This window comes from Saccopteryx bilineata, chromosome 1 (genome assembly GCF_036850765.1).
Source record: "Saccopteryx bilineata isolate mSacBil1 chromosome 1, mSacBil1_pri_phased_curated, whole genome shotgun sequence".
Lineage (NCBI taxonomy): Eukaryota > Metazoa > Chordata > Mammalia > Chiroptera > Emballonuridae > Saccopteryx > Saccopteryx bilineata.
Genome location: NC_089490.1, coordinates 333,933,454 through 333,953,556, shown reverse-complemented (window position 1 = coordinate 333,953,556; position 20,103 = coordinate 333,933,454). Strand labels below are relative to the sequence as shown.

At 40.3% G+C, this 20,103-nt stretch overlaps 1 protein-coding gene across 2 annotated transcripts in view; it reads left to right on the top strand.

Moving 5' to 3' along the window:
* HIKESHI (heat shock protein nuclear import factor hikeshi) overlaps positions 1-20,103 on the top strand; it is a 34,871-nt gene that overhangs the window by 8,417 nt on the left and 6,351 nt on the right. For both annotated transcript variants that reach the window (XM_066253697.1, XM_066253698.1), the window contains one exon: positions 19,468-19,619. In XM_066253697.1, coding sequence (XP_066109794.1) covers positions 19,468-19,619 — 152 coding nt within the window. The remainder of the gene's footprint in view (positions 1-19,467; positions 19,620-20,103) is intronic.

The following is a 20,103-nucleotide window of genomic DNA, read 5'->3' as shown; positions in this document are numbered from 1 at the left end:
TTTTTATTATACCTTTTCTGGTTGCTAAGGTAATATATAATACATATATTTTTAATTAGGAGACTGTGAAACATTTGAAAAATAGTAAGCAGAAGACCTTAGCTTGTCACTCTCCTATATTCTGCTCCTGGAGAGAACCACACACTGTTCTCTTTGTAGGGTATATACCATTGTAAAGGGATTTCTCTGAATTAGTGGGTATTTAGTAAATAATAAGAGGAATCTTGTCATAATTTGTAATATGCACATCTGTGTTTTAAATAAACAGGTACTATGTAGACTCATAAAGGAAATGAAATGGGAGTCATTTTTTTCTGTGAAGACATTTGAATGCTTAGATTTGATTACTCCTTCAGTGTTCTTCTCTTGGTTGTATTGGCGTTGCAGATTTTAGACCTTAGTGGGACAGAGTCCTTGCTTGGATGCTTTTGAGTTATTTTGTGAAGAAATGTGAGAATAAAACTAGATACCATTTACTCCCGTTGAATCTCTGGTTCCCTTGAAAATCTAGAGAAAACAGACATGGAAATTCTCAGAATATAAATATACATTCTAGAGATTGTCTGTCGAGTCCAAGGAAAAAAGTGTATTTAGGAAACATATTTATGTATTTAATAAACATTTGGGTATCTGCTGTGTGGATTTAAAGGTAATTTAAATTCTTGCCTGATATAGCTCACATTCTTATAAAGGAAGATAGTTCTGTATACCAGTAATTAGTAGGGTGTAAAGTTGTAGTGGATGTTTGTACACAGTGCTGAGAGAGAATAGGGAAAAGAGCAATTAACTCTTAAATAGATTAGGAAAGGCTTCCTAGAGGAGGTGATATTGGATCTCTTGGGAACATAAGTAGAAGTTGATCAAGCTGACAAGAGGCCTATTGGGCGTTGTTTTCTAGATGGAGGAAATATGGACATAATGATGAAAGCTTGTGGTGTGCTCAGAATGGCACAGGCAGGATGTATAAAGATAGGAATAGGCAGGCACAGATCATGAGAAGCTTTAAGTATCAACTGCATCATTTGAATTTAATAGGTCAGCAGTTTTAAACATGCTTATATTACAAACTTATTTGATAGTATTATAAAAAGTGTGTGTAATATAATAGAAACATTAAAATTTTTTATGATTGATTTTAGAAAGGAAGGGAGAGAGAGAGACAGAAACAGACAGAAACATTGTTCTGTACCTGTATGTGCCTGACCAGGGATTGAACCCACAACCTGTTTTTCGGGAAGATGTTCTAACCAATTGAGCTATCCTGCCAGGGTGAAACAGTAAAGTTTTTGCAAGTACTCTAAGCCCATTCATGTATCTCTCTCCTGTAGTATAGAAGAGCCAGTGAACAGCTTTAGGCAGGGGAATGATATGATCAGATTTAGATTTAATCTGAGGATTGTGTGCATTACTGTTAGCTGGAGCTGTTCTGTTCAGATGATGGGCTGTTAGCTGCTATTATTTTATGTAGTTGAAATTGTACAGGAAGAAACTGGAGAGAGTAATATATGAAGCTAAAAACTGTTTAGAATTGATGACAGATACTAATCTCTAGATTTCAGATACAGGACAAATCCCTAGAGTCCTTCTCAGTGAGTGTTCTGTGAGATAATTATCCTTAGTCTCTAAGGCAGTTGTTCTTAAAGCCTGACTCTAATCAACAGCATCAACATTAGCAGTGCCTGGGAACTTATTGAAAATGTACATTTTTGGTCGAACTCCAGATATACTGAATCAGAAACTAGATAGAATCTAGTTGTCCGTATTTTAAGAAGTTTCCTAGGTGTTTGTGGTGCATGCTCAAGTTTGAGGACCACTGTTAGGGCATCCACTGCATGTACGGCTAGTGCTCGACTTACGACCACGATTGGTTCTGACAGACTGGTCATAACACAATTTGGTTGTAACTTGAGTAGGCTATATGTACAGTACTGTGAAGTGATGTTATAAAAATCGTTGTCATTTTATCATAATTTTCTTTCATTATTATATTTCATAATTTTCTTTGTTCATTTTATGCCATTTGTATCATCTCTACACCATTTTGTTTCTTATTTTTACATTCGTCAGGTTTAAGTAAAACACTATACTACCAGTACAACTGGTTTAATATTTGCAAAGACAGTTTCCTCTTGGTAGATAGACATCTTGGGAGGGGTTTGATGAAAAATATCCGAGACACAAAACACAATTTGCTGTACCAAGTCTGGGATAACAGTTGAACTGGTGCACGCGGAGATGGTAGTGCTGTGGGAAGCTGGTCCGCACTGTCATACGCCCAGCTGGGCAACGCTTGCACTGCCAGACACGGAGCAGTCATGGCTAGCAATTGTGGTCTTAAAGTCAAATGGTTGTAAGTTGCATAGGTCGTAAGTCGATCAATATTTGTATTAAATTACTGCCTCTTTTATATACTGCATGGTATTAGTTCTAAACAATCTGTGGAAGAGTTAAGAAAATAGTCAGTCTTGCCTTGGCCTGATAGCTTAGTTGGTTGGAGTGTCATCTGTAAAGCCAGTGGCCATGGCCATTATTATAGTCACCTGGCCCATGCAGGTTTGCATTAGATTCGGACGGATGGTAATGAAACAGTGGAGCCAAGAACTGGTGGGCCATTAGCTTTAATCCTAGTTTGCACCTGGCAGGTGAGAAATACACACAGTGTGTGTGAGAAAACACTTCCCTTTCCATTCAGAGCACCCAAAGCCACTGACTTAACCGAGTTTCCTAGAATCAAAGGTTCCTGCCTCACCAGCCTTCTTCACTCCTGTTCCCCATCTCCTTCTCTCTGCACAAACTCTGCACAAACTGGCTTCTCCTTCAGCACTCCGCCATTTTGGCTGCTTCTCCTCTCCTCCACGTGGCCTTTCTCTGCTTTCTTCCTGCATGGGCTCCTCTGCCCCATTTTATAGTGTAGAAATCAAAACCTTTAATCCAATATACAAACAAGGAAATCTCTGATACAAAGTCACTTATCTGAGGCATGATGGGATTTCTCATGAGACTGCACCACCCCCTATCATGCAACAGTCAAGGGCGTGGGGAAAAGCTTAGTCTTAAAACTAAGCCTTAGACTATAATGACTCTGCATGCTTATAGCCTGTCCCCCACACCCAATGCAAACTATAAGCAAACAAACATATATATATATATTTATAAACTCATTTGACCAACAGTCATCCCAATATGCAAAGGTTATGGGTTCGATCCCTGGTCAGGGCACATGTAGGAACAAATGGATGTTTCTGGCTTGTCTGTCTCCCCCCACCTCTAAAAAAATTAATAAGTAAATTAAAAAAAAATAAAAAATATTCAATCACAAATCACTTTTTTCTTCTGTGGCTGTGCCTAAAAATACTAGACAGTCTATAAATAGAAAACATAGACAATTGTAAAACCAGTAGCCACGGCCACCAACACAGCCGGTGCAGGTTCGCATTTGATTTGAACAGACGGTAATTAAACAACAAAGTCGAGAACTGGTGGGCCATTAGCTTTAATCCTAGCTTGCACCCAGCGGGCAAGAAATACACACAGTGGGAAAGTACTTCCCTTTCCATTCAGGGCTCCCAAGGCCACTGACTTATCCGAGTTTCCTAGAATCAAAGGTTTCTAGCTCACCAGCCCCATTCACCTCTGTTCCCCATCTCCTCTCTGCACAAACTGGATTCTCCTTCAGCACTTTGCCATCTTGGCTGCTTCTTCTCTCCCCCATGTGGCTTATCCTCTGACATCATGTAAGCCCCCTACTTGTTCCCCCAACCTGTATGTGATCAAGTGTATGTAACTAGCCTCAGAGCTATATTCGAGGCTACACGATTTGGGTTAGCTATACCCTGTGTAAGTCATATGCAGCCGGCTTATTAATAAATCTTCTCTTAAAAATTTTTCTTATCCTGCCTTGGTATTTCTACATAACTCGTGGAATTAAGGTGTGCTACTTTACAATTAAATTACAGAAGAAAAAAATACCTGCTTGTGTTGTTAAAACTTTGTTGTAGATCTCATTCCTCAAGTAAATATTGAGCATCTATTTCAATCAGTATATAATTTTCAGATTGACGACTGTTCTCAGTGGGATCTTCTTATATGTGTGTGTGAATGTTAAAATCACTTCAAGACAGTGTTAAAAGGAAACATTAGCCTGACCTGTGGTGGCGCAGTGGGTAAAAGCATCGACCTGGAACACTGAGGTTGCCAGTTCAAAACCCCAGGCTTGCCTGGTGAAGGCACATGTGGGAGTTGATGCTTCCTGCTCCTCCCTCTGTTCTATCTCTTTCCTCTCTCTGTGTCTCCTCTCTCTAAAAAAATGAATAAATAAAATGTAAAAAATAAATAAATTGTAAAATGAAACATTACAGCTGAGATAACTGAAAATGGCTCTGAAATATTAGACTGGAACATGAATTTGAAGTGTGAATATTTATACTTCATAGGGTGGGATGAAAGTGGGAGGATGGAAATTGCATTTGCAGATGATTAAAATCATAAAAATATGCATTGCATCTTCAAGGGACAGTGAGGAGGAGACTTAAAGGTGGCATGTTAGTCTTTCGTTTGGGAGATAAGGGGATGGGGAAAGGTTTTAAGGCCTAAAAGGAAAAGTGGAGCTGTTGTGTGATGGTCGGTCATGCTGTGTGGGGTTTAATTCTTTTTTCTTCTGGTAGGCAAGTGTTTGAGCAAGAGAATAATATTAAAAATGTTGTTTTAGGAAAATCATTTCTGGGATGGCTTGGAGAGTCTTGTGGAGATTAGAGCCAGAGAAGTCAGTTAGGAAGATTTTATAATGATTAAAGAATGTGCAGTGCACTGTGCTAGGCTTTCACTTGTATTTTTAATCTTTTGTTTTGTTTTGTTTTTGTTTTTGTATTTTTCCAAAGTTGGAAATGGGGAGGCAGTCAGACAGACTCCCACATGTGCCTGACCTGGATCCACCCGGCATGCCCACTAGGGGCGATGCTCTGTTCCCCCTCCCCCCCCACCTCCCACCCCCGCATGCCCACCAGGGGGCAGTGCTCTGCCCATCTGGGGCTTTGCTTTGTCACAACCAAAGCCATTCTAGCGCCTGAGGCAGAGGCCATGGAGCCATCCTCAGGGCCTGGGCCAACTTTGCTCCAATGGAGCCTTGGCTGCGGGAGGAGAAGAGAGAGACAGAGAGGAAGGAGAGGGGGAGGGGTGGAAAAGCAGATGGGCACCTCTCCTGTGTGCCTGGCCGGGAATTGAACCCGGAACTCCTGCATGCCAGGCTGATATTCTACCACTGAGCCAACGGCCGGGGCCTGTATTTTTAATCTTTAACAATAACATTTCGAAGTGGGTATTATCAGCCTGTGGTTTTCAAAAGGTTAGATGTCAGAGAAATTTAATATTTTGTTCAGAGAAGAACGTTTGTTAACTTTTAGGCAGTATGTGTATCTGCCTCTTTCAATTGTTTGGTAATACCATAATTTATTTAACAAATATCTCTTAATGGAAATTTGGGTTGTTTGTATATTTTTTATTGTTTTATTAGAAATGCTACAATAAATATTCTTACACATATCTTTGTACATATTTTCTAGCACTGTATTTCTGTAGAAGAAACTCCTAGAAGTGGAACTGAATTCCCAGAGTAATATGGCCTTTAAAACAAATGGTATAGGAGGCCTGGAGTTTAAAGGGTACTGAATGTGGATAGGTTGATTTTCGTGGCAGTTTTTAGGAAGTTATAATAAAGGTACAGTGTTCTTGGTACTACATACATAAAAAAACTAATAGACTATATTCTTGCCAAGTAAGTATATACAGAGTAAGCCATGAAATATTAGAATGGAAGGCCCTAAAAATCATTTAGTCTAATCCTTATTTTACTGTTGAGACTCATAAGATCTGGAAAGGTTTGAGTATTCCTAAATTAGAGCAGAAATTAAGTCTAGAGTCTAGATACTCATTTTTAGTTTAGTATTGTAAGTTCTTAGGTGTTTTCCTTTCTCAAAGTAAGTATAAGGAGAAAACTACAATCAAATTCCTTTCCAAAGCCCTGGCCAGTTGGCTCAGTGGTAGAGTGTCAGCCTGGCGTGCAGGAGTCCCAGGTTCGATTCCTGGCCAGGGCACACAGGAGAAGCGCCCATCTGCTTCTCCACCCCTCCCCCTCTCCTTCCCCTCTGTCTCTCTCTTCCCCTTCCGCAGCCAAGGCTCCATTAGAGCAAAGTTGGCCTGGGCGCTGAGGATGGCTCCATGGCCTCTGCCTCAGGCGCTAGAATGGCTCTGGTTGAGACAGAGCAAGGCCCCAGATGGGCAGAGCATCGCCCCCTGGTGGGCATGTCGGGTGGATCCCGGTCGGGCACATGCGGGAGTCTGTCTGACTGCCTCCCTGTTTCCAACTTCAGAAAAATACAAAAAAAAAAAATTCCTTTCCACCTGACCAGGTAATGGTGGTGTAGTGCAGGGGTCCCCAAGCTTTTTATACAGGGGGCCAGTATACTGTCCCTCAGACCGCTGGAGAGCCGGACTATAAAAAAAACTATGAACAAATCCCTATGCACACTGCACATATTTTAAAGTAAAACAAACGGGAACAAATACAATATTTAAAATAAAGAACAAGTAAATTTAAATCAACAAACTGACCAGTATGTCACTGGGAATTATGGGCCTGCTTTTGGCTAATGAGATGGTCAATGTCTGGTTCCATATTTGTCACTGCTGGCCGTAACAACTGATACTACGGGCTTCCGGAACCGTGACGCGTGTGTCCCGCGTCACCGGAAATAGTACTATACGTGAGTGGTGAGTGACGCAGCGCTTTGCGGCACCACCACATACAGTACTCTTACTGACCACCAATGAAAGAGGTGCCTCTTCCGGAAGTGCGGTGGGGGCCAGATAAATGGCCTCAGGGGGCCGCCGTTTGGGGACCCCTGGTGTAGTGGATAGAGCATTGGACTAGGATGTGGAAGAAGACCCAGGTTTGACACCCCGAGTCAGTGGCTTGAGCGTGGGGTTGCTGGCTTAAGTCCAGAGGTCGCTGGCTTGAGCAAGGGGTCACTCATTCTGCTGTCGTGTCCCGTCACACCACTTCCACCATCCCGTTCAAGGCACATATGAGAAAGCAATCAGTGAATAACTAAAGTGCCGCAAAAGAATTGATGCTTCTCATCTCTCTCCCTTCCTGTCTCTCTCTGTCTCAAAAATAAAATTTCTTTCCATTGTTTAAGGGATATATATGGTTCATATTGTAACAGCTGTTTTCTGCCATTTTTATTTGATATTATTTCATATGGGTTATGAAATTTTAATGTATTCAAAAAGTATTAAATGTTTTCCCTGCCTTCCCCCCCCCCTTTCCTTTACTGTTAACTAAGTAAAGTGAGAAACAGACATTTTCATCTTCAGATGGGCTGGAGTGGGAACAGAATATGAGCTATTTGTTTATTTATTTTAGATTTTATATATTGATTTTACAGAGAGGGGAGCAGGGAGGTCACGAGAAGTATCAACTCACAGCTGCTTCACTTTAGTTGTTTATTGACTGTCATATGTGCCTTGACCTGGCAAGCCCAGGGTTTAGAACTGGCGACCTCAGCATTCCAGGACGGCGCTTTATCCACTGCACCACCACAGGTCAGGAAAGATTTTTATTTTTATTTAAAAGGAAAATGTGACATGAGTTTCAGAAACCCTGATATAGAGATACTGTCCTTCTTTCTACTAGTACTGTATAGTATTTTGTTGGTAAACTACAGCTTGATTACCTATTCCTTGTCAGGCCTTTTGGCCCCCCCACCCACCCACCCAAATCTCTGAAGATACTTTATATTTGCAGTTGTTTGTTGCTAATATGTAGATGTACAATTGATTTAAGAATTTTTTTTTTATTATTTAAGATTTTATTTATATTGCCTGACCAGGTAATGGTGCAGTGGATAGAGCATCAGATTGGGATGCAGAGGACCAAGATTTGAAACTCTGAGGTCGCCAGCTTAATTTTTTTTTTTTTTTTTTTTTTTTTTTTTATTTATTCATTTTAGAGAGGAAAGGGAGAGACAGAGGGAGAGAGAGAGGAGAGATAGAGAGAAGGGGGGAGGAGCTGGAAGCATCAACTCCCATATGTGCCTTGACCAGGCAAGCCCAGGGTTTCGAACCGGCGACCTCAGCATTTCCAGGTCGACGCTTTTATCCACTGCGCCACCACAGGTCAGGCTGAGGTCGCCAGCTTAAGCACGGGTAGCCAGCTTGAGTGTGGGATCATAGACATGACCTCCTGGTCGCTTACTTGAGCCCAAAAGTTGCTGACTTGAACCCAAGGTCGCTAGTTTGAGCAAGGGGTCACTCGGTCTGCTGTAGCCCCGTGGTCAAGGCACATATGAGAAAGCAATCAATGAACAACTAAAGTGCCGCAATGAAGAATTGATGTTTCTCATCTCTCTCTTTCTGTCTGTCCTTCTCTCTGTTTCTCTCTCTGTCACTGTCATACACACACACACACACACACACACAAAGGATTTTTATGTATTGATTTTACAAAGATAGGAGAGAGGGGCGGGGAGCGAGAAGTATGGTTACTTCACTTTATTTGTTCATTGCTTGCTTGTTGCTTCTCATATATGTCTTGACTGGGCAAGCCCTGGGCTTTGAAATGGCAACCTTAACAGTTCAGGTCTGCACTCTTATCTACTGCGCCACCACAGGCCAAGCAATAATTTAATTTTTGTTAGGGCAGTTTTAAGTTTACAACAAAATTGAGAGGAGGGTACATAGGTTTCCTGTATACCTCTGCCCCCACACATGCATCGCCTTTCTCATTATCAACATCATTTATCACAGTGGTACATTTTTTTTATTACAAAGGATCAATCTACATTGATACATAATTACCCAAAGTCCACAGTTGTACATTCTGTGAGTTTAACAAATGTATAATGACATAAATAAATATAATATCTAAGAATATTTTCACTGCCTTCAAAGCCCTCTGTGCTCTGCCTGTTCACTTTCCCACCCTGTCCTTACTCCCAGCAACCACTAATTTTTTTTTCCTTTGACGTCATAGTTTTGCCTTTTCCAGAATGTCAGATACAGAAAGATTGGTTTCTTTCAGTTAGTCATATGCATTTAAGGTTCTTTCATGTCTTTTCATGGCTTGATAACTCATTTCCTTTTAGTGCTGAATAATATTCCCTGTCTGAATGTACCACAGTTTATCCACTCACCTACTGAAGGAGGTCTGGGTTGCTTTTAAGTTTTGTCAGTTATGAATGAAGCTGCTATAAAAATCCATATGTAGGTTTTTGTGTGCGCAGAAGTTTTTTAGCTTCTTAGGCTAAAAACCAAGGAATAAAATTGCCAGTTTTTGGTGTTGTCAAATAATTGATTTTTATATACTGACTGTATCCTGAAGGATGAAGGAAAGGTAACACATGAGTGGGCAAAACTGTTTATTGTGAGTGTGTGAAACTGTTTATTCTTGTATTATTATTTATTAATTACATATTTTTTCATATGAACAACTGTAAATCTACTTTTGCATACCCCTGTATATAAACTATCTTGCTAGCAGCTTCCTAGGGTTGTTTATATAGATGATAATATCTGTGGAAAATACATTTTACTTCTTTCTGTCCAATTTTTATGCCTTTTATTTTTTTTTATTGTTTTATTATATTACCTCAGTCTTCTTTGAGCATCATGTTGAATACAGTGGTACCTTGAGATACAAATTTAATTCGTTCTGTAACCGAGCTCGTATGTCAGTCAATCCATATATCAGACTGCCGATACTGGACCCTTGTGCCAATGTGCCAACTAGCAGCAGCTTCCCGAATCAGGACTCATATCTCAGAATTTCGCTTGGATTTCAAACAAAAATATGGACCGAGTTGCAGCTCACATCTTAAAAAATTTGTATGTTGGCCTGTTCGTATCTTAAGGTACTACTGTACAAGTAATAGAAGGCATAGGAATTATTCTCTCTTCCTGTATTTTATAAGTTGGTAAAATTGATGAATTGGCCTTCTCATCAATATGAAATGCTCTTTATCTCTGATAATGTTCCTGACTTGAAGTCTACTTTGTCTAAAATGTATATAGTTCTTCCAGCTTTCTTATGATTAGTGTTCATGTGCTATATTTTTTCTATATTTTTACTTTTGACATAAATCTATGTGTCTCTCTCTCTCTCTCTCTCTTTTTTTTTGTGACAGAGACAGGGAGAGAGGCAGAGGGATAAACAGACAGGAAGGGAGAGAGATGAGAAGCATCAACTGTTCATTGTGGCTCCTTATCTCCTTAGTTTATTGATTGCTATCTCATATGTGCCTTGACCAGGGGGCTACAGCAGAGCAAGTGACCCCTTGCTCAAGCCAGCAACCTTGGGCTTCAAGTCAGTGACCTTGGGCTTCAAGTCAGTGACCCCACGCTTAAGCCAGTGATCCTGCACTCAAGCTGAATGAGCCTGCACTCAAGCCAGTGACCTCGGGGCTTTGAACCTGGGTCCCAGTGCCCCAATTTGATGCTGTATCTACTGCACCACCATCTGGTCAGGCTATGTATCTCTTGTAAACAATAAATAGGTGCTGCCCTGGTCGGTTGGCTCAGTGGTAGAGCGTCGGCCTGGCGTGCGGAAGTCCCGGGTTCAATTCCCGTCCAGGCACACAGGAGAGGCGCCCATCTGCTTCTCTACCCCTCCCCCTCTCCTTCCTCTCTGTCTCTCTCTTCCCCTCCTGCAGCCAAGGCTTCATTGGAGCAAAAGATGGCCCGGGCACTGGGGATGGCTCCTTGGCCTCTGCCCCAGGCGCTAGAGTGGCTCTGGTCGAGACAGAACGATGCCCCAGATGGGCAGAGCATCGCCCCCTGGTGGGTGTGCCGGGTGGATCCCCGTAGGGCGCATGCGGGAGTCTGTCTGACTGCCTCCCCGTTTCCAGCTTCAGAAAAATACACAAAAAAATAATAATAATAATTAAATAAATAAATAAATAGGTGCTGCCTCCTTTTTTTTAATCCCTTTTTATAGTTTGCCTTTTAGATGAAGTGTTTAGCACATAAATATTTAATGTTATTGATATGGTTATTTTAAAATTTTTCTTAAAATTTTTTTTAAATTAAATATTTTTAATTTTTTTTCCCTTTTGAGGGGATCCTTCATTTGGATTGAGTATTTTTTAATTCTTATTTCTTCTGTTGGTTTTAGTTACTTATATTTATATTAGTTTTTAGTGGTCCCACTGGGTATTATAGATTATAATACATAGTTCACTTTTCACAATGTTCTATGATTAGTATTTGTGGCAGACCAGCGTGGCTCATAATTCCAGGTCTTGAGGGAGAACGGTACGGAATTAAGAAAAGAGACTCATTAAGAAAAAAGGATGGGATTGGGAGGCCTCTTCAATGCTGATGGCAATATCTGAGTGCTCCATAACCCCCAGTTTGCTTTATTATATAGCCATATTCAAAACAAGGAAGTCCTTGTTACAAAGTTACACATCTGAGGCAAAAACAAGAACTCTCCCAAGGCATAAACAGGAGTCTCCCCATCATGCATAAGTGAAATCAACCAACTTCTGAACAAAGAGTGAGAGGAAGGGCATGTAAATTGCTTCCAGCAACTTAAGGAAGCAAGTGAAGTGGGTGCAAATACTCAGCATCATAGCCAGTATGGAGGTGGAGGGGGGAGAATTTAGCCTTTTGCTAAGCCTCGAATTTACAAGGCTTTTTGCCACTTGCAGTCTACAACAAATATTAACAAATATTTATGTTTGACAATTATGACCCCGGATTTGGTCATTTTTAAAGGACTGCATCTTCACTTTTCCTTGCTATGTCAATCTACTCCTCAGTGAAATTCTGAATATAATGATAAAAACCTTAGGGCAAAAATCACATCTTAGTGATTTATTTTAGGTTAAAGATATTCATCTCCATTCTCATCATCTTTGTACGAAAGTTCAGCATTAGTAACTCTTAATAGAATGTGAGAGAGAGATGTATAATAGGAAGCCAAACGGACTATTATAAAAACTTAGCATATATTCCTCAAAGTTAAGAATTTTACTCTCTTCAAGAGCAGAGGCAAGAATTATTTACTCACCTTTGTTTTGACTTTATCTGGTCTAAAGACGTATTTCATGATCAGATTCAGGTTGTACTGGGAATTTTCTCAACGGATTTGATCTTTAACTTTCTCAGAGAAGTCTTCTGGGTGATAGGTTGCTTTTTGATGTTTGTCCATCTCTTTAACACAGAAGGTACCTGTAGTTAGAATTAGGTATCAATTTTCCGCCTACATTTAAATAGTCCTAGTTCTATGATATTAGTATTGTTAGATATTACAGTACTTTTCATATTTTTATCTTCAGATATCTTACCTGACTTCTGAAAGTGGTATCTATTTTTAATAGTATCATTAAACTGTCTGTAAGATATAGTAGTAGGTCAACTGAGTTCTGGTGTCTACTTATAATCACTTAAATATGTATATGTGATAAAACCTGTAATAACCATGAATTATGATATGTTATATAATATTACCTTTAAGAAGTTTTGGTTCATGATATACAAGAAACATAAGTACAACATATTTTGAATTACGTTTAAATTTTTGGTTCTGAAATTGAGAGGTAGAAGCAGCTACTTACCAAAAATATGTAACCGAAAGAATTTAAATTATACATATTTATGCGTGTTTGTATGCAAAGTTAAATATTTGTAGAGTTCATATACAATTTGAAGAGCTTGTTAAAGCCTCATCTACTTATTTTTTATATACACAGAGTTCAACTTAAAACCTTCCTTTTCTCTGTAGGTTAACTAATTGTAAAGTGTTTCGAGAGGCAATGAGACAATGAATGGCTCAATGTCAGTCAGGGAGAATTCCAGTGACATCTGCAGTAGAGAATTATGTGGAAGTGGGAGACAGAAGAGGCCAAGATTGGAAGAGCAGGTGGGGGAGTAGGACATTAGGTCAGATATAATAAAAACATTTATGTGGAATTTAACAAATATTCTTACTGTGTTTATAGTACTTTAATATGTGGTTGTATTTAATAGAAGGAAAAGAGATAGTTGATTAAATTGCCTATGATCTAAAGAAGAGGATTATATACTAGATATTCATGTGAATAATGTAGAATGATGAATGTGGTAGAGCTTTGTAGAATATTCTTTTTTTTTTTTTTTTTAAGTGAGTGGCAGGGAGGCAGAGACAAACTCCCGCATGAGCCCGACTGGGATCCACCCAGCAAGCCCCCTACCTGGCAATGCTCTGCCTGGCTGGTCCACTGCTCCATTGCTCGGCAGCCAAGCTATTTAAGCACCTAAAGCAGGCCATGCAGACATCCTCAGCGCCAACGAGGCTCAAACCATTCAAGCCATGGCTGCAGGAGGGAAAGAGAGAGAGAGAGAGAGACAGATATGGGTGGTGGGGGTGGAGAAGCAGATGATCACTACTCTTGTCTGCCCCGCCCAGGAATTAAACCCTGGACTTCCACACACCAGGCCAGCGCTCTACCACTGAGGCAACCAGCTAGGGCCTAGAATATTGTTATGAGAAAAGACTAGTTAGTATTTTATGTTTCAGGCCTTCAGAGTAAATGAAGCATTTTTTGTGGTAGGGTTTTACCTTATATTTTTGGCCAAGTCCCTACTGTAAGGTTGTGTTAGTTTGAAATGAAATTCTAAAATTTTTTTGCATTAGGGATTTAAAACATTATTTTGAAATAATTTTATAATTAGAAAAACTTATATGAATAGTATAAAGAATTTCTTACATTCTTCTCCCATATTCATCAGTTTTGCTGTTATTTATCATTATTTGGAGATTTATATATGTATGTATGTATGCATATAAATTTTTTCCCCTAAAACTTTTGAAAATAACTTGTAGATATCATGCCCCTTTACTCTTTTTTTTAAATTATTTTTTGTATTTTTCTGAAGTTGGAAATGGGGACGCAGTCAGACAGACTCCCACATGCGCCTGACCGGGATCCACCCAGCATGCCCACCAGGGGGCGATGCTCTGCCCATCTGTGGTGTTGCTCTGCCGCAACCAGAGCCATTCTAGCGCCTGAGGCAGAGGCCAAGGAGCCATCCCCAGTGCCCGGGCCAACTTTGCTCCAATAGAGCCTTCGTTGCGGGAGGAGAAGAGAGAGACAAAGAGGAAGGAGAGGGGGAGGGGTGGAGAAGCAGATGGGCGCTTCTCCTGTGTGCCCTGGCTGGGAATCGAACCCGGGACTCCTGCACGCCAGGCCGACGCTCTACCATTGAGTCACCCGGCCAGGGCCCCATGCCCCTTTACTCTTAAATACATCAGCATGTATTTTCTAGAACAAAGATATTTTCTTTTATAATAGTCTAATTTTCATATTCAGCAAATTTAATACAATATTCTTGTCTAATATACAATCTGCATTAAAGTATTGCCAGTTTTTCCAGTAATGGCTTTTATAACAATTCCCCCTCTCCCTTCATCTAGAATCCAGTCAGGATTGTGAATTGCATGTCGTTTTATTTTAGTCTTCACTTTGCCACAGTTGCTCAGCCTTTCTTTGTCTTCCATGATATTGATAGTAAAAATACTCATGAAAAAACACGTAGCACCAAAGAAGTATTTCTAAGAAATGTTAAAATTATAGTTTTTCATAATCATCGTATGAATTTCTTTTTTATAATTCTGCTCTTTTCATTTTGGACATGGTGCCATGTTTTAATGCCATTGCTTTGGCTTGCTTTACATATGAATATTGTGGTCTCCTTTCATTTCATTTAGCTTTAGTTGCCAGGAAGATCCTTTTAAACTTATTCGAGTTTTCATTTTAAATATGGGTTGAGCTTGTCAAGAGGATTAGAAAGGACAAAACATGCTCAAGATGTTACTATTATTCTGTTGACGTGAAGTGCAGCTAGTGAGCCAAATGGGAACCTTTTACTTCCTGACATTTTTTTTTTTTTTTTTGTATTTTTCTGAAGCTGGAAACGGGGAGAGACAGTCAGACTCCCGCATGCGCCTGACCGGGATCCACCAGGGGCGGACGCTCTGCCCCCCAGGGGGGGTGCTCTGCCCCTCCGGAGGGTCGCTCTGCCACGACCAGAGCCACTCTAGCGCCTGGGGCAGAGGCCAAGGAGCCATCCCCAGCGCCCGGGCCATCTTTGCTCCAATGGAGCCTTGGCTGCGGGAGGGGAAGAGAGAGACAGAGAGGAAGGAGGGGGAGGGGGTGGAGAAGCAAATGGGTGCTTCTCCTATGTGCCCTGGCCGGGAATTGAACCCGGGTCCCCCGCACGCCAGGCCGACGCTCTACCGCTGAGCCAACTGGCCAGGGCCTACTTCCTGACATTTCTTGACTTGCTTTCTTGAAAGATGTATTTTGAAGTAACTAGTGGATTAAACTCAGTTAAGAGTTCTTTCATACTATAGAATTTGTTATAAACAAGTAGGATAATTAACTGTAATGAGCATCAGCTTTGGGGCTTGATAGACCTGTTTTGAATCCTGGTGATACTTGTTACTAGCTCGGTAGTTTTGTGTTTTTGTGTTTTGTTTCTTTTTTTTTGTGACAGAGACAGAGAGAGGGACAGATAGGGACAGACAGACAGGAAGGGAGAGAGATGAGAAGCATCAATTCTTTGTTGTGGCACCTTAGTTCAGTGATTCCTTTCTCATATGTGCCTTGACCAGGGGGCTACAGCAGAGCCTGTTGTTACCCCTTGCTGAAGCCAGCGACCTTGGGCTCAAGTTGATGAGCTGTACTCAAACCAGATGACCCCGTGCTCAAGCTGGCGACCTCAGGGTTTTGAGCCTGGGTCCTTTGTAACCCAGTCTGACACTCTATCCACTGTGCCACCACCTGGTCAAGTTGGCTGGGTAGTCTTGACTCAGTTATTTTTACCTTAGAGGAGAATTCAGGTAAAATGTACTTACAGTGCAGGTGTTTCTTTGAGCATTAGATAATGAATGCAAAATGCAGAATGGTACCTGGTGCATAGTTGATGCTCAAGAAAAGGTTACGTCTGACAAGGCAGTTGCCCAGTGCATAGAGCATTGACCTGGGACACTGAGGATCCAGGTTTGAAACCCCAAGGTCGCCAGCTTGAGCACTGGCCTATTCATCTTGGGTACAGTCTCACCAGCCTGAGTGCAGGGTCGCCACCTAGAGCATGAGATCATAGACATGAGCCCAAGGTCGCTGGTTTGAGCTGGGTGTCACTGGCTTAGCTGGAGCCCCCTGGTCAAGGTACAGTATGAGAAAGCAATCAATGAACAACTAAAGTGCCATAACAAGCTGATGCTTCTCATCTCTCTCCCTTCCAAAAAGGAGAAAAAGAAATCAGTTATTATGTTTTTATAAAATTATAGAAAGACAGCTTTAGGAAGGGATCTTAAAAATCACCCAGATAATGAAAATTGCAGGAAAGCTAAGAGACTGTTACTGCCCCATTTAGGGTATAAGTTCCTTGAGAGTAGGGACTATTTGTATCTTTTATATTCTGAGTGTATGGAACACAGTGATGGACTTTAGATGCTTTCCAAAATATGGCTTGTTTAAATATATTTCAGATATCCAAATTCTAGACATGCTACAATGTCAAGTTCATCATTTTATGTGGTTTAAAATATTATTGATAAACTTTTGAGAGTTACATAGCTCTTATAATATAAAAAAATATAATTTTACACTTATCAGGTTTTTAGTAGAAATAAGCAAAGAGGTTTTAGAAAAGGTGAGGGAAAAGTAGGTTTACAGTTGTGAGTATGTGAAAGTTTATTCTTGTATTATTTATTTATTTACTTTTATTTTAGAGAGGAGAGGGAGAGAGAGAGAGAAAGAAAAGTGGTGGGGGAGGAGGAGCAGGTATGTGCTTGACCCGGCAAGCCCAGGGATTTGAACAGATGATCTCAGCGTTCCAGGTCAGTGCTTTATCCACTGCGCCACCACAGGTCAGACATAATATTATTTATTAACTATTGTGTTTTCTTTTTCTTCCCTCCCTCCCTTCCTCCCTCCTTTTCTTCCTTTTAAGCGAGAGAGATAGAGAAACAAGGACAAACAGACAGGAAGGGAGAGAGATGAGAAGCATCAACTCATAGTCAACGGCACCTTAGTTGTTCATTGATTGATTGCTTTTTTATATGTGCCTTGATCTAGGGGGGGAGCTCCAGCTGAGCCAGTGACCCCTTGCTCAAGCCAACCACCATGGGCTCAAGCCAATGACCATGGGGTTATGTCTATGATCCCATGCTCAAGCTGGTGACCCTGCACTCAAGCTGATAAGCCCACACTCAAGCCAGGTGACCTTGGGGTTTTGATCCTGGGTCATCAGTGTCCCAGGCCAATGCTCTATCTGATGCTCTATCTACTGCACCACTGCCTGGTCAGGTTAATCATTGTGTTTTTCATATGAACAACTATAAACCTAATTTTGCCCTACCCCATATATATAATTTCTAAATATTTATATTCAATATTAAGAATGTTTTCTTTTTTATTTTTTTTAAGTGAGAGAGGAGGGGAGGTTATGAAACAGACTCCCGCCTATACCCTATCCTGGGTCCACCTGCCAACCCCTATCTAGGGCTGATGCTGGAAACAACCAAGCTATTTTTAGTACCCGAGGTTGACATGCTGGTATCATCCGAGCCATCCTCAGCGCCCAGGACAGATGCTTGAACTAGTTGAGCCACTGGCTGTGAGAGGGGAAGGGAAAGAGAAGGAGAAAAGGGAGGGGAAGAGAAGCAGATGGTCATTTCTCATGTGTGCCCTGTCTGGGGATTGAACCCAGGACGTCTGCACTCTGGGCCAACACTCTATCCACTGAGCCAATTGGCCAAGGCCTAAACAGTCATGTTTAGTGAGGTGTGTGTGTGTGTGTGTGTGTGTGTGTGTGTGTGTGTGTGTGTAATGAAGCACAGTAAATAAGTTTTTATTGATATGCTTGGAAATTTAAGAAGAGTTTTGGTACTTGCATTGAGTATTCTATTTATTAGGAATTGTATTGTTACAGAATTTTATTCTTTATTATTTGTTTAAATATTTCATAGTCATAAAGACAGCAGGTAATTTCCAAATCTGTGTATTGAATGATTTTCCCCCTCTTATCAGACTAACTTTTCTGGTTATATCTTATGTAGATTAATAAAATTGGCCTATACTTTCTATGTGTAAGTAAGCTGGCACTTATAGGAACAGATTTATACTTGTTATATTTTAAAGGGTAAAATGTAAAATATATTATAAAATATAAAGGGGTAAGTTTAATATTAAATATCTTTCATGAATAAATGGCAAATTTCTTTTTCTTCTTTAAAATTTTCCATTGAATTGAGAGACAAAGGGAGAGGGAGAGAGAAACAGAGAGCACACGAGAGAGAAGTATCAACTCGTTCCACTTAGTTGTTCAATTTTTAGTTGTGCACTAATAGATTGCTTCTCTTAGGTGCCCTGACCAGGGATCGAACCCATGACCTCGGTGCACCTGGGTGATGCTTAATCCACTTAGCCACCCAGCCAGGGCATTGGCAGATTTCTGTATTGCCTATTTGATAACAGATCATCAGATGTTGAATCGGGTGATCCATGACATTCAGTAAAATATGCCATGCTGTTTATTAGTAATAATGGCAATTTAAAAATCTTTAGCAGAATAATCAGAAAATGATAAAAGTAATTATAAAACTTAGTCTTTCCTAACTTTCTCTCTCATTCTGTTTATTTCAAATGGAAATTTAATCACAATATTTTATTTTAATAAAATAATTTTAATATGTTTAAATGGGCTGCATTTTAATGAGTTTTAGAAAGGTAACTTTCTGGTAGGAAAAATTTTAGTTTTTACATTTTTTAAATTGATTTTTAGAGAGAGAAAAGGAAAGAGAAACATTAATATGTTCCACTTATTTATGCATTCATTGGTTGATTTCTTTTTTTTTTTTTGACAGAGACTCAGAGAGAGGGATAAATAGAGACAGACAGAAAGGGAGAGAGATGAGAAGCATCCATTTTTCATTGTGACACTTTAGTTGTTCATTGATTGCTTTCTCATATGTGCCTCGACCATGAGGACCCCTTGCTCAAGCCAGCGACCTTACGATCAAGCTGGTGAGCTTTGCTCAAACCAGATGAACCTGCACTCAAACTGGTTACCTCAGGGTCTCGAACCTGGGTCCTCTGCGCCCCAGTCTGATGCTGAATCCACTGCGCCACCGCCTGGTCAGGCCTTTGGTTGATTCTTGTATGTGCCCTGACTGGGAATCAAACCCACACCTTGGAGTATCAGGATGACACCAATCAACTGAGCAACCCAGCCAGGGCTTATTCTTTGTTAATATAGTAAAAACTAGGTAGCTTTTTACATTTATTTGAAAAGAGGCAAACTTGCATATACCAGAACTTTTTTGAGCATGTAGATCAGAGAGGTTCTTTACATATTTACAAGGAATTTGTGTGGGATACAAGTTCAACTTAAAATATATATGTGGCGTATGTTACTCTCTTTTAGGAGAAGGAAGCCAACACCCCTTTGGAGCCATGAATATCGTCCGAACTCCTTCTGTTGCTCAGATTGGAATTTCAGTGGAATTATTGGACAGCATTGCTCAGCAGACTCCTGTAGGCAATGCTGCTGTATCCTCAGTTGACTCATTCACTCAGGTAATGCAATGCACATTTTATTGTTTTCTAAAATAATTTTTAAAATTATATTTTATACTTCAAAAATTTGGCTGCTGGTAGAGAACATGTAAAAATGAAGGTAAACATACCATATGATATAAGTTATTATCTTCTATGGATACTTTCAGTTTTCTGCTATCAATATTTTAAAAATTTGTCAATGCCTTTATGAGACTTACATTTTTATAGTGGTAAAAATGGGTTTATTTATAAATTTTTCTCCTTTCCTCCCATTACTGTGCTAGACTGTGGCTATAGAGTTGTGAACCTGATGAGCAGGATTCTTGTCTTCCTGGAGCTCAAAGGGATATAATTACCCTCTGTATGGCAGTGGCCTGAAGGGGAGGAGGAGCTAGGCAGAGGTAAAACTAGTACAAAGGTTCAAAGTAGAAATCTGTTATGTTTAAGGAGTGATAGGAAGGTCTTTGTGGCTGGAGTAATATGAGCAAAGGTGAGACATGGG